Raw genomic sequence first — 14826 nt, 5'->3', positions numbered from 1 at the left:
GCCTATGCAGCGCCATAAGTGGCCAGCCCTGTAATGTGAGCATGCAGCAGCCGATAATATCCGGGGCAGCACAGTCCGCACTCTGAGGCAGCTCGCTGAGGAATGATGACAGGACTCAGGACACCAACACTTTCCAACCCGGAGAAACTTTCCGCCTCTAAGTTACGGACACTCCCTCACCAATGAGCGGCCATTATCATGACTTGTAGGCGTGGCGCCGTCGCCATTGACCAATCAGCAGCGTTGTAGTTGATGAGCGGCTGCCGGCTTGTGTCCCCCTGTGCGGCCTGTAGTGTGTGACCGGCCGCTGTCCCGGGGGTAGTGCCTGTCAGGCGGACTGTGTCATGGGAGGCACCGGCAGCACCAGGCGCGTCTCCTTCGAGGCGGACGAGAATGATAACATCACGGTGGTTAAAGGAATCCGGGTGAGTGACGGCGAGGACGTGCCAAGGGCGTCTCACGTGGTGCGGAGCGGTGCAGGCTGCCCTTATGTCCCTGCCAGCCTGTGTGCCCATGTGCTGCGCTGAGTGGCACTTTACGGCTGCTCCTCCTCCTGGTGCTTCAGTGCTGTGTGGGCTCTGGTGGTGGTCCTGCAGCTGGAGGGGATAACGGGCAGACATGGCCGCCCTCAGAGATACTGAAGGTGAAGTTCCAGTTTCGGGCCCTTTTGTGACCTTTCTCAAGGTTGTCGCAGTCACCGGTGTTCTTCTCATTGGCCATCCTTCCTTATATCCATTCATTATGAAGTAATGCTCCTCATCTGAAAGGACTACACCCCCCGTGGAAATATCCGATCTCAGACTTCCATAAAGTTTTCTGCATCTGGAGTAACAAAGTTATTTCGTTTTTACCCATGGGAAAATCTATAAAACATTATTAGTTTACTTATATTGCGCCATAGTATTCCACGGTGCTTTATAGGCATCACTGTTACGCCATAATATAGGTACAGAGACCCTGATTCCAGTGATGCGTCACTTACTGGGCTGTGTTTTGCTGTTTCAGTACAATCACAGTTTTATCAGCATTAGATTATCACTAGAGGACAATATTGATGAGCACGAGTGCTCAAATAAGGTGTTATCCGAGCATGCTCGTGTGCTAATAGTGTCTTCAGCGTGCTCTAATACTATGTTCGAGTTCTCACAGCTGTTCATCAGCCGCAACACATGCAGGGATTACCTAACAAACAGGACATCTCTGCTTGTGTTGTGGCTGACATGCAGGCGCGGGGACTCATAGTATTAGAGCAAGCCGAAGATACTCTGCTTACTAACCCCTTATCCGAGCACACTCGCTCATCACTAGAGGACAACAGTAGTAATGAGCGAATATACTCGTTACTCGAGATTTCTGAGCACGCTCGGGTGTCCTCCGAGTATTTTTTAGTGCTCGGAGATTTAGTTTTTCTTGCCGCAGCTGAATGATTTACATTTGTTAGCCAGCATAAGTACATGTGGGGGTTCCCTAGCAACCAGGCAACCCCCACATGTACTTATGCTGTATGATGTACTGTAAATCATTCAGCTGAGGCGATGAAAACTAAATCTCCGAGCGCTAAAAAATACTCGGAGGACACCCGAGCGTGCTCAGGAAATCTCAAGTAACGAGTATATTCGCTCATCACTAGACAACAGTCCTTGTGCCTCTTAGTCCAACCATACCCCCAGCACTGATTACTTCTCTCTGTCACTATACATTGTACACAGAAAGCTGCGGTGTGGACGAGAACATACACAGAGCAAAAGCACTGCTAGATCTGCAGCATAGAAAACTGTGACTCTAATATAAATCATAATAATAAATATAATAATTTATCTAGTGCCATTGTACAATTAACCTGGGTCTTATACAGACAATAAAAACAATAATGTAACACATCTCAACAGTTACAGGAGGAGTGAGGGCCCTGCTCACAAGCTTATAATCTATAAGGATATAAGGGGAGACAATAGCTAGAACGTGCTGTTATGTATGGTCCGGCCATCTTTATAACAAATAATTAAGCTGTGTGATCCGGTCATCAGGCAGGATCTAAGTGCAGTTACCGTGTGCTGTTGGGTGTATGGAGGACGTGGAGACAGATGCATAGGAGCGAGCAGATATTTAGGAGGGAACAGGGGAGAGTTGGGGTATGTGCACACGGTGCAGATTTTGCTGCGGATCCGCTGCAGTTTCCCATGAGTTTACAGTTCAATGTAAACCTATGGGAAACCGAAAACGCTGTGCACATGCTGCGGAAAAAAACGTGCGGGAACGCAGCGGTTTACAATCCGCAGCATGTCACTTCTTTGTGTAGAATCGCGGTGATTCTGCACACATAGGAATGCATTGATCCGCTTACTTCCCGCATGGGGCTATGCCCACCATGCGGGAAGTAAGCGGATCATGTGCGGATGGCACCCGGGGTGGAGGAGAGGAGACTCTCCTCCAGGCCCTGGAAACCATATTTGTGTTAAAAAAAAAAGAATTAAAATAAAAAATGATATACTCACCTCTCAGTGCTGCACGCGGCCATCCGGTCGCAGGGTTGCTATGCGAGCAGGGCCTGCGATGACGTCGCGGTCACATGACCGTGACGCCACGAAGGTCCTTCTCGCATAGCATCTTTGGAACCGGACCGCCGCCTGCAGCCCGGAGGAGATAGGGACGTCGGGGGGTGAGTATAACCATTTTTTTAAATTATTTTTAACATTACTATTGATGCTGCATATGCAGCATCAATAGTAAAACAAGTGCAGGAGTAATCCGCAGCGGAAACCGCAAGACAAACCGTGATAAATCTGCAGGGATAACAGCAGTGGTTTTGCCCTGCAGATTTATCAAATCCGCTGCGGAAGAACCCGCAGAGGACCCTTCCTACGTGTGCACACAGCCTTAGGTTAGTGAGTTGAGGTTGTAAGCTTGTCTAAGGAAATGTTTTTAACCCCTTATCGACCGTCAATGCACATTAAAATGGCTTCCGCGATGGGGCCTTAGTCCCTCATCGTCATTTTAAAACAGCAATAAAGGTATAGCGCCCCGCATAGTCTTAAAAGCTCCGCGGTTTCAGCTACCGAGGGTAGCTGAGACCCAGCAGAATACGATCATGGCCTTATGTTTCCGCACCCCGATCAATGTTAGTCAATGAATAACGGTGATCAAGTAAAAAAAAAAAAAAAAAAAGCTTTTTTTTTCCTTTTGATTACTATTAGTCCCTATCACAGTGATCAAAAGCCAATAATTAGTATGTCATTCCCTTAGATTAAGTTTTTTAAATTTTATAATTTTTATTTCTTTCATTCTTTGCCGTTAGATTTGAGGTTGGGCTTAGGGTATGTGCACACATTGCAGATTTGCTTGTGAATTTTTCTGCTCAGATTCTGCATCTCTTGGCAGAAAACACAGTTAATAATCCGCGTGTTTTTAATGCGTTTTTGATGCAGATTTTCATGTGTTATTTTTTTTCATGCAGATTTGTCTGCGTTTTTGTCGGCTAAATAAAGATCTGTTATTTAACAAAAAAATAATTGTGATGTGGTTTTTTTGTCCAACCTCTTCTTTTACATACTCCATTGAAGAATAATGTTTACACACAAAGATAGATAGGTCTATAGATAGATCTGTACATAGATAGATCTAAGGCTGGGGTCTCACTTGCGAGAAAATCGCACGAGTCGTGCACCTCAGTACCCGGCACTGCTGCCAGCACTCAGACCAGAGCATTCAGCTACATACAAATACATGCAGCTGCACACTCCGCTCCCGAGTGCCGGCAGCAGTGCCGGGTACTGAGGTGCGAGACTCGTGTGAGTTTCTTGCAAGTGTGACCCCGCAATATCTGTTAAAAAAAAAGGCGTGGGCTCCCATGCAATTTTCTGCACCAGAGAGGGAAAGCCAGCGACTGGGGGGCTGATGTTTATAGCCTAGGAAGGGGTTAATACCCATGGATCTTCCCAGGCTATGAATATCAGCCCGTAGCTCTATATTTAGTCTTTACTGGCTATTAAAATAGGGGGACCCACCAAAAAAACCTGAGGTCCCCCTACAATTAATAGCCAGAAAAGGCTATGCAGACAGCTGCGGGCTTATATTAATAGCCTAGGGAGGGGCCATGGATATTGCCCCCCCCAGCTACAAACACTAGCTCTCAGCTGCCCCAGAAATGCCACATCTCTATTCCTGCACTTAGCCTCTCTCTTCCCACTGCCCTGTAGCAGGTATATGGGGTAATAGTTGTGGGGTTGATGTCACCTTTGTATTGTAAGGTGACATCAAGACAGCTTAGTAATGGAGAGGTGTCAATAAGATACCTATCCATTACTAATCCTATAGTTGTTAAGAGGTTAAATAAACACAACCAGAATAAAGTAATTTAATGAAATAAAACACTACACAGCTTGTCATCTTTATTATACGCCTAATTCCTGCGACGCCCTCGATCTCCTGTAATAATAAAATAAAATAATAAACCAACACAAATACTCCCTGTTCCGACGTAATCCATTTAATAACAAGTGTCCCAAGATGATCTCTCCTATAGAACTGTCACATCAGGAGATGTGACCTCTCTACGGGGCCTCCAGTGACACACTGACAGGTGATAATTGTTCCTGCAGTGTTATCGCTGAGATTTCATTCTCTCATCTTACAGCACTGCTGCATGAGAATTTTCCCACTCAGCGGTGGTGCCACAAGTGACAGCATGAACTCCAGTGACCTCTGACAGTGGAGTGATCCACTGTGGGGGAATACCTGCCTTCATTGTATCATCGGAGGCCCCTGGAGAGCGGTCACATCCCCCGATGTGACAGCTCTACATGTGAGTTCGTCATGAGACACTTGTTATTAAATGGATTACATCGGAATAGGGAGTATATTGTTGGATTATTTTATTTATTTATTTTTTTTACAGGTGATTGAGGGTGTCGGGGACTAGGCAATTGATGAATATGTACTGCATGTGTTTTTTTTTATTTTTTTTATTTTACACTTGAACACAGTAGCCGGATGATGGGATTACTACTGTCCCATCATCGGCTAGCTGTCACTGTAACATCTATAGCTGTCCCATCGGACGATGCCTGCCTACACACACACACACACTCCGCACGCACACATAGTCTCTGCCCACATACTCTTTCTCCTCACGCTTTGCAGCGTTTCTCGCCCACAACTCCGCAGAAAAACAGCAGATCTTTTTAAATGTGTGGTTTTACTGCGGATTTGCCTGACTCAATGGTAGTCAATGGGTGCAGAAACGCTATAGATTCGCAAAAAGAATTGACATGCTGTGGAAAATAAAACGCTGCAAATCCGCATGTATTTTTCCACAGCATGTGCACATCAATTCTCAATTTCCCATTGACTTATATTGGTGGTGCAGTACACTGCGGATTTGATGCAATTCCGTGCGTCCAAAAATTACGTGGAAACTCATGAAAAACTGCAACGTGTGCACATAACCTTAGGTTTTTTAATTAAAACTTAAAAAAAAAATGGTGCCTGTATGATGAATAGTGTTCAGCGCAAGTGCTCTCTACTTTACTTATGCACCGAGTATTACGGGTGCTTGAGTGACATTCTCCAGTCTCCGCCCCGCATGTTTTGCGGCTGTTAGACAGCCAACAAAAAAAAAGCATGCTGGGATTGCCTGCCATACACAGTTATGTATGGTTGTCCTGAAGGAGTCAGTGTGACTCTGAAATGTGTTGACAATAAACCAACATCACATCCACTAGTGGTTTGTTCTTAGTCCAGTAAGCCCAGCATAGCTTCCATTTTCCAGACACAATTTCCTTGATCTTAGTGCTGAGAGATTTCAAGTTGCACTAGCACAAGAAAGAAGTGTGATTACTGTCATATAAACGGACTGTGTTTGTGTGTCTGGGGTCAGTACAACAGAGGTGACAGCGCTTTGAGGAGGAGAGCTGATAAAAGGGCTTGTAATGTGATGCATCTAAACTCATGTGCACTGCCCCTTCCCCCACACTGACTTATGCAGGAGGTTAGCACTTGTATCAGAGCTATATAATAACACCTCACACACTGAGAAACCTCACCTTTCTTTCTCCTTAGTGTTGCTGCCTGCTTATGATTAGACAACATCATACAGTGAGAAGAAGTAAACGCCCCTAGTGAAAACTATCTGATAACACTTAATAAGATAGCCGTTGTTAAATTTAAGTAGTTGCCAAATACTTTGTTCTCTAATATCTCTTCATCGGAGAGGAAAAATTAAAAAAGTAAATAAACACCTTTTTTTTTTCAGTGCTACACTATTATTGTCTAGTTAACCCCTTAACATACGCCGATCTGCCTTTTAACGGCAGCAGTTAAGGGTACTTATTCCTCAGAGCTGCTTTTTAACAATCCTGAGAAATAAAGGTATAGAGCCCCCCAACATTGAAAAAAATCTCCGAATAGCAGCGATCACAAAACAAAAAGTTCGATTTACAATTCATTTTACCCTTCGCCACGACAGCACCCACAATGAGAGAGGGACCCTCCCATAGGAACAGGAAACCTACAGAGATAAAAAGGGCGGTCCGTCTCTCCTCAGTTGGTTTCCTGTTCCTATCGGAAATCCCTGGAATACCTACATGGACGGAGGTGGTTGAAGTCTCCGTGCGAACAGCAGGGGCTGCGGCATCAGTATCAGCGTCGGGGGAGCGACTGCATGCAGCCTCCCCCCTCGTCTGATCACATTCCCGGCAGGTTCCGGACAGCAAGCCTGGCCTATGGAGTGGAGGACACAGAAGCGGTAGCTTCTAGGAGGCGGCGCCGGCGGCATCTCCTGGGTAAGTGTGCTCTGCCTCACTGAACCGGAAGTAGTGGGATCACTTCCGGTTTGCGGCCTCGGCGCGCTGGGAAAACAAAAAACGCAGCACAGTTTAATTATGGAGCCGGGACACAGAGCAATCGTGCTCAGAATGGCGTCTCCGGCGCAGGAAGAGCATCCACCAGCGGTGGAGCAGGATAGCGCTGGCAAGGACAGCAGCGCAAAGGGCTCAAAGTCTGCAGCAAAGCCTTTGAGAAAGAGTGGTCGCTCTGCTAATGGGTCTGACACTCATACAAGAAGAATTAGAGATACGGATCTACTTAGACTCCGCACAGCGTCTCCACCTCCAAGACCGGTATAATGAATGCTTCACTGGGTTAGTGTATATAATCCTCTTCCTATAAGATGATCCCTTCCCTCTCTATCCCTCTCCCCATAGGCTAAGAAAACCAGTAAATCGAAGCATAAGGAGTGCGCCCTGTGTGTACAGCCCCTGCCCGATTCATATCCAAAAAGGTTGTGTCCAAGCTGCATAAATCAAACCTTACAGGATGGGGCTGCGGTTACAACCACTAATATCAGGGCCATAATTAGGCAGGAGATCCAATCTTTGGGATCAAAAAGCCTAAAAAAACAAGAAAGCAAAAATCTTTACCTCGTTTCTAGTTCAGAGTCTTGAGGAGGGTTTAATCCGGTCCTCTAATACCTCGGGATCATCATCCAGTTCTTCTGAGGATGAGGGTGGAGCATGCTTTCCGCTTGATAGTATAGACAATCTTATAAAATCTGTGAGAAACACTATGGGTTGTCCAGACACTAAAGGGGTCAGATCAGCCCAGGATATCATGTTAGCAGGCCTAGGTCGCAAAAAACGGCGAGCTTTCACAGTTGTTTCCGCCATCAAGGACCTTGTAAAAAAAGAGTGAGACAAACAAGGGAAGGGGTTTCTCCCATCCTCTTCTAAAAGGCGTTACCCCTTCAGTGATGAAGAGTTAGAAGTATGGTCCAAGGTTCCAAAAGTGGATGCGGCGGTGGCATCCACCTCAAAACAGTCATCTCTCCCTGTGGAAGATGCAGGAATCTTACTAGACCCATTAGACCGTAAAATCGAAGCTCTTCTTAAAAGGTCTTGGGAGACAAATATAAGAGCCTTTAAGCCCGCCATATCAAGTACATGCACAGCTAGGTCATTATTAGTATGGATAGACCAGCTGGAGCAACAGGTAAAAGGCAAAGTGACGAGAGACAAAATCTTACAAGCAGTTCCATTGATTAGACGTGCTGCGGCATTCTTAGCTGATGCTACAGCAGATTCTCTAAGGCTGGCAGCAAGATCATCGGGCCTTGTCAATGCAGCTCGTCGAGCCCTCTGGCTGAAAGGATGGAAGGGGGATGCACAGTCTAAATCTAGATTATGTACTATGCCGTGCCAGGGTGAGTTCCTGTTTGGAAAGGTTCTTGATGACCTACTCGATAAAGCAGGAGAAAGAAGGAAGGGATTTCCTAAACAGTTTCTTCCTTCTTCCTTCTTATAGGAGAGCGTTTAGAAGACGGCCATTTAACAGAAGGAGGCCGTATGAGCCGCAAAGAGATCGTTGGGAAACTAAGGAAACAAAACCGAAAGGTGCTTTATTCAGTAACCCCGAAACATCTAGAAGTGGTAGATACCATCAGTAATGAAATCCCGGTGGGTGGAAGACTGAAATTTTTCCATAGACAGTGGGAACACTGGTTCCTCAAATCAATGGATCCTTCGCATAGTTAAATCTGGACTAAAACTTTTGTTTCCTAGGTGCTTTATGATGGGTCTAGATTTGAAGGATGCGTACTATCATCTTCCCATTCATGCCGAACACCAATAATACCTCAGAGTAGCGGTAAACCTACAAGGCCGGATCCGTCACTTCCAATTTCCAGCCATGCCATTCGGCCTTTCCATGGCTCCTCGGGTTTTCACAAAAGTTATGCTCGAGGTGATGACTTATCTGCGTCATCAGGATTTGTTAATTGTGCCTTATTTAGATGACTTCCTAATAATTGGAAATTCAGCCTCACAATGTAAAGAACGCTTGACTAATACCATTTCATCGTTACAGGCTTTAGGTTGGATTGTGAACTTCTAAAAGTCCAGACTACATCCGGAAACCCTTCAGACCTTCCTAGGACTAATCTTGGACTCTGTAAGTCAAAGATGTCTCTTACCAGAATCCAAAAAATGAACCATACTCTCAAAAGTTACTATAGCAAGGTTTAATCCTCAAATGTCCCTAAGAGATGCCATGTCTCTCTTGGGTTCACTCTCCTGCATTCCTGCGGTTCAATGGGCCCAATATCATACTAGAGCCTTACAGCACCAGATTCTTTATACACAATCACATTGCCATGGTCATTTAAATACAAAAATTACCCTGTCTAAAGACGTGCTTGATTCACTCCTTTGGTGGTTAGATAAAACCCATTTGTCCAGAGGAATCTCATGGACGATAACACCCTTGAAATTAGTCACTACTGATGCAGGTCCAGAGGGGTGGGGGGCCCATCTGGATCAAAATATAGTTCAAGGCCGCTGGAATTCTGAAGAAATTCAGCAGTCCTCCAACTGGAAAGAACTAAATGCGGTTTATTATGCCTTGAATTTTTTCCTTCCCCAGCTCCGAGGATCTCACATCAGAATCCTGTCAGACAACACGACGGTCGTTGCATATTTAAATCGTCGAGGCGGAACACGATCGGGAAGTCTGTGTTCAGCGGCAAACATCTTCAACTTAGCAGAACCCAATTTTCTATCACTCACAGCTCTCCATATCAGAGGAGTAGAAAACTCAAAGGCCGACTTCCTAAGTCACCACACGCTCCGCCAGGGAGAATGGACTCTCAATCCTCAAATATTCAGGAGCTTAGTGGACATATGGGGTCTTCCACAAATAGATTTGTTTGCAACCAGGAACAACAGAGGTACCGATATTCGCCTGCTTAAATACAGCATATCATCAAGACATGATAGACTCGCTCCAGTATCTGTGGAAATACGATCTGGCCTAGGCTTTTTCACCAATGATGTTCATCCCGTTAGTCATCAAGAAGATAAGGGAAGAGAAAGCGAGGGTGATATTGATAGCACCATTTTGGCCAAAAAGGCCTTGGTTCTCCTGTCTTCAAGCGATGTCAGTTTGCGATCCCTGGATTCTGCCAATGATCCCAGACCTACTGTCTCAGGGTCCATTCTACCACCAGCAAGTGAAAAGTCTTCACCTAGCGGCGTGGAACTTGAGAGGCAAATACTAACGTTAAGAGGGTTTTCTCGAGCTAATTAATACATTACTGCTAAGTAGGAAGAAATCTACAACTTTTAATATATAGCAGAGTATGGAGAAAATTCCTCTCCTTCTATACAAAACCTTTCTCTAGCAAGGTTCCTATTAAAGCTATCCTAGAATTTCTACAAAAGGGCCATGAGCTCGGACTATCAGTCAATACCTTAAGAGTTCAGGTATCTGCTTTAGGAGCCCTTTATAGTGCTAACATAGCTGGTGACAGGTGGATAGCGAGATTTCTTAGAGCATGTGAAAGGTGTACACCAGTACATATTCCACGTTTAACGCCCTAGGACTTGAATTTAGTCCTAGATGCTTTAACTGAACCTCCTTTTGAGCCCTTACATTCTATTTCTCTGAAAAATATCACATATAAGGTAGCCTTATTGATAGCCTTAAATTCTGCTAGAAGAATAGGAGACATCCAGGCCCTCTCCATAGACCCTCCGTTCTTAATGACATACCAGGACAGGGTAGTTCTCAAACCAGATCCATCATATCTGCCTAAAGTAGCAACACACTACCATAGATCTCAAGAGATTTTTCTGCCTTCCTTTTATGACAATCCATCAAATCCAGAGAAAGAGAAGCTACATATGTTGGATGTGTAAAGAGCAGTCTTAAAGTATATAGAGAGAACCCAGTCCTGGAGACAGAGTAGGGCTCTGTCTGTATCTTTTCAGGGTCAACGAAAAGGCCACGGGGTCACAAAGGCTACCTTGTCTCGCTGGATCAGAGATGCCATCTGTCTAGCCTACCTAACTAAAGGCAAAGATCCTCCACAAGGAATAAAAGCACATTCAGCTCGGGCCGTATCATCCTCTTGGGCGGAGATTAAAGACATCTCCATCGAGCTTATATGTAAGGCCGCAATCTGGTCGTCGCCTTCAACATTTTATAGACATTATAGGCTTGATCTATCTTCTACATCTGACTTGGCATACGGGAGAGCTGTCCTCAGCACGGTGATCCCACCCAGGTGAAGGTTCTCTGTAAATCTTTGTTGATGCTGTCGTGGCGAAGGTTAAAAAGTCAGATTACTTACCGGTAATGCCCTTTCAGTGAGCCACGACAGCACCCTGTCATTTCCCACCCTAGTTAGTTATGTATAGTTATTTATACAAAATATTCTCATGGGTGAATATAAATAAGATGAAATGTACAAACAAATTATGGACATATATACTAATTTAACAACGGCGGTTCCTCTTGTACTCTGAAAAACAACTGAGGAGGAGAGGTGGACCGCCGTTTTTATCTCTGTAGGTTTCCTGTTCCTATGGGCGGGTCCCTCTCTCATTGTGGGTGCTGTCGTGGCTCTCTAAAAAGGCATTACCGGTAAGTAATCCGGCTTTTCTCTCTCATATGATTTTATCTAACCTATCAGAGAACAAATAAAGGGGTTGCCCCCCTACAGTTACCTTCACGTCTCCTGGTGTACTGGCCTATCTCCTGGAACAGTATCTGCTCCATGCTCTGGACACTGTGCTGACAGATACAGCAACCCCCATGTTCTTCTGAAAAACTAGAAAATCATCTGCCGCGTATAGTGAAATCACAGTGTGACCCGATAGAATAGATATTTACACCTATAATAGTTAGATCTAAAAATGTTAGTTACATACAAATTGGCTTACTTTACATGTATTTTTTTACATCCTTAATTCTTTTCTGGGTAAAAAGTGTGGCATCACCCTACATTTTATTAACCAGCAGAGGAAAAGCGAATAGCTGTGGTAAGATGTTTATAGCCAGGGAAGAAGGTAATACCCATGGAGCTTCCAAGGCTATTAATATCCGCTCACAGCTGTATAATTAGCCTTTACTGGTTATTAAAATGGGGTACCCCCCAAGAGAAATGACTTTGGGTCCCCCTATAATTAATAATCAGCAAAGGCTAGTCAGACAGCAGTGGACTGAAATTAATAGCCTAGGAAGGGACCGTGGATATTGGCGACTTTCAAAGACTAAAAACATCAGATCTCAGCCGTCCCAGAAATGGCTCATCCATAAGATGCGCCAGATCTGGCACTTAGCCTCGCTCTTCCTACGTGCCCTGGTTCAGTGGAAAGTGGGGTGATAGTTGGGGGAGTTGATGTCACCTTTGTATTGTCAGGTGACATCAAGCCCAGTGGTTAGTAATGGAGAGTTGTCTATAATACGCCCCACATTACATTACATTTTTTTTTCTCTTTATGGCATGTCTAGTGAATAAACCCTACCAGTCATATCTGTGTAGGTCTGACTGCTACATTCCCAAATAATTCTTGCTAATTGGTCAATATGCCTGTAAAAGTCATTAAAAAAGTATGTGAGATCTGATGAGTATTTGTTTTCCTATCCAGTTTACTGTAATGTTTTATTTGTCTAAGGCTAGGTTTGCATTTGGAACTGTGGCATTTCTGTTTAGGTATGGGAGCAGAACTCTGGCAAGAGTTGTAACACCACTACAGACACTATTGGCACTAGGTGACGCCATTTACTTTAATAGGGGAAGACTTGTTTCATGTTTAGTAGCCATCAATAACATTAATTTTACTTAGGCTTATTGCTTTTTCTTTTTTTAATAGCTCTCTGAAAATGTTATCAACCGTATGAGAGAATCTCCTTCTCTCAGACCATCACCACCACCAGCTTCACTCCCAAGACTTCCCGCTGAACAGCCCATCTCCAGTAGCTATGCAGGTATGTAGCTAGTATTTCCAGCATGCTCATGGTAAAGTTCTTGACTTTAGTCCTCCCAATACCTTTGTTCACAGTGATATCACGTAGGTGTCTTTCCCGCTATATGAATGTCTGTTTGCTAACCATTTTTTTCTTTATCAGGCAGCGCACAGACCCACTAGGTACATCCTATTCTAACCCTCCACATCGCATTAAACCCTTTCTGACATGTGACGTGCTATCCCGTCGAGGTAGGGTGGGCCCGTATGACCACCGACGGAATAGTACGTCATAGCGATCGGCCGCGTTCACTGTGACTATCACAGCTGACATCCGGCACTATGTGCTAGGAGCGGTCACGGACCACCCCCGGCACATTAACCCTCGACACACTGCGATCAAACATGATCGCAGTGTTCAGGCGGTATAGGGAAGCATCGCGCAGGGAGGGAGCTCTCTGCGGGCTTCCCTGAGACCCCCGGAGCAACACGATGTGATCACGTTGCTCCAAGGGTCTCCTACCTTCCTCCCTGCAGCAGGGCCGGATCCAAAATGGCCGCGGGGCTGCATCCAGGTCCTGCAGGGAGGTGGCTTCACAGCGCCTGCTCAGAGCAGGCGCCGGGATGCCTCTATGAGTGCACGTCAGATCGCTGATCTGACACAGTGCACAGCAAAAGTGTCAGATCAGCGATCTTACACTATAACATGATGCCCATAAATACATTTCTTTATCTAAATAAAAAAACAAAACAATAAAAGTACACATATTTAGTATTGCCGCGTCCGTAACGACCCAACCTATAAAACTGTCCCACTAGTTAACCCCTTCAGTGAACACTAAAAAAAAGAGGCAAAAACCAACCCTTTATTATCATACCGCCAAACAAAAAGTGGAATAACACGCGATCAAAAAGACCGATATAAATAACCGTGGTACCGCTGAAAACGTCATCATGTCCCGCAAAAAAAGAGGCGCCATACAGCATCATCAGCGAAAAAATAAAAAAGTTATAGTCCTCAGAATAAAGCGATGCCAAAATAATTATTTTTTCTATAAAATAGTTTTTATCGTATAACAGCGCCAAAACATAAAAAAAGATATAAATGAGGTATCGCTGTAATCATACTGACCCAAAGAATAAAACTGCTTTATCCATTTTACCAAACGTGGAATGGTATAAACCCCACCCCCCCAAAAAAAAGAAATTCATGAATAGCTGGTTTTTGTTCATTCTGCCTCCCAAAAATCGGAATAAAAAGCGATCAAAAAATGTCACGTGCCCGAAAATGTTACCAATAAAAACGTCAACTCGTCCCGCAAAAAACAAGACCTCACCTTACTCTGTGGACCAAAATATAGAAAAATTATAGCTCTGAAAATGTGGTAACGCAAAAAATATTTTTTGCAATAAAAAGCGTCTTTTAGTGTGTGACGGCTGTCAATCATAAAAATCCGCTAAAAAACCCGCTATAAAAGTAAATCAAACCCCCCTTCATCACCCCCTTAGTTAGGGCAAAATTAAATAAAAAAAAAAAAGTATTTATTTCTATTTTCCCTTTAGGGCTAGGGTTGGGGCTAGGGTTAAGGCTACAGTTAGGGTTGGGGCTAAAGTTAGGGTTAGGGTTGGGAATAGGGTTGGGATTAGGATAAGGGATGTGTCAGGGTTAGGGGTGTGGTTAGGGTTACCGTTGGGATTGGGGTTAGGGGTGTGTTTGGATTAGGGTTTCAGTTAGAATTGGGGGTTTTCCACTGTTTAGGCACATCAGGGTCTCTCCAAACGCGACATGGCGTCTGATCTCAATTCCAGTCAATTCTGCTTTGAAAAAGTAAAACAGTGCTCCTTCCCTTCCGAGCTCTCCCATGTGCCCAAACAGGGATTTACCCCAACATATGGAGTATCAGCGTACTCAGGACAAATTGGACAACAACTTTTGGGGTCCAATTTCTCCTGTTACCCTTGGGAAAATACAAAACTAGGGGCTAAAAAATAATTTTTGTGGAAAAAAATAAAAAAGATTTTTTTATGTTCACGACTCTGCGTTATAAACTGTAGTGAAACACTTGGGGGTTCAAAGTTCTCACAACAC

General features: G+C 44.5%; 1 protein-coding gene across 1 annotated transcript in view; it reads left to right on the top strand.

Moving 5' to 3' along the window:
• The first annotated feature begins 242 nt into the window (after positions 1-242).
• The window catches only part of CHCHD3 (coiled-coil-helix-coiled-coil-helix domain containing 3), a 294252-nt gene continuing 279668 nt past the window's right edge, over positions 243-14826 (top strand). Inside the window, exons 1-2 of the mRNA XM_069765357.1 lie at positions 243-425; positions 12645-12759. Coding sequence (XP_069621458.1) covers positions 345-425; positions 12645-12759 — 196 coding nt within the window. The 5' untranslated portion in view covers positions 243-344. The remainder of the gene's footprint in view (positions 426-12644; positions 12760-14826) is intronic.

This window comes from Ranitomeya imitator, chromosome 4, assembly GCF_032444005.1.
Source record: "Ranitomeya imitator isolate aRanImi1 chromosome 4, aRanImi1.pri, whole genome shotgun sequence".
NCBI lineage: Eukaryota > Metazoa > Chordata > Amphibia > Anura > Dendrobatidae > Ranitomeya > Ranitomeya imitator.
Note: the sequence above shows the minus strand (reverse complement) of the source record. Positions and strands in the feature narration are given on the sequence as shown.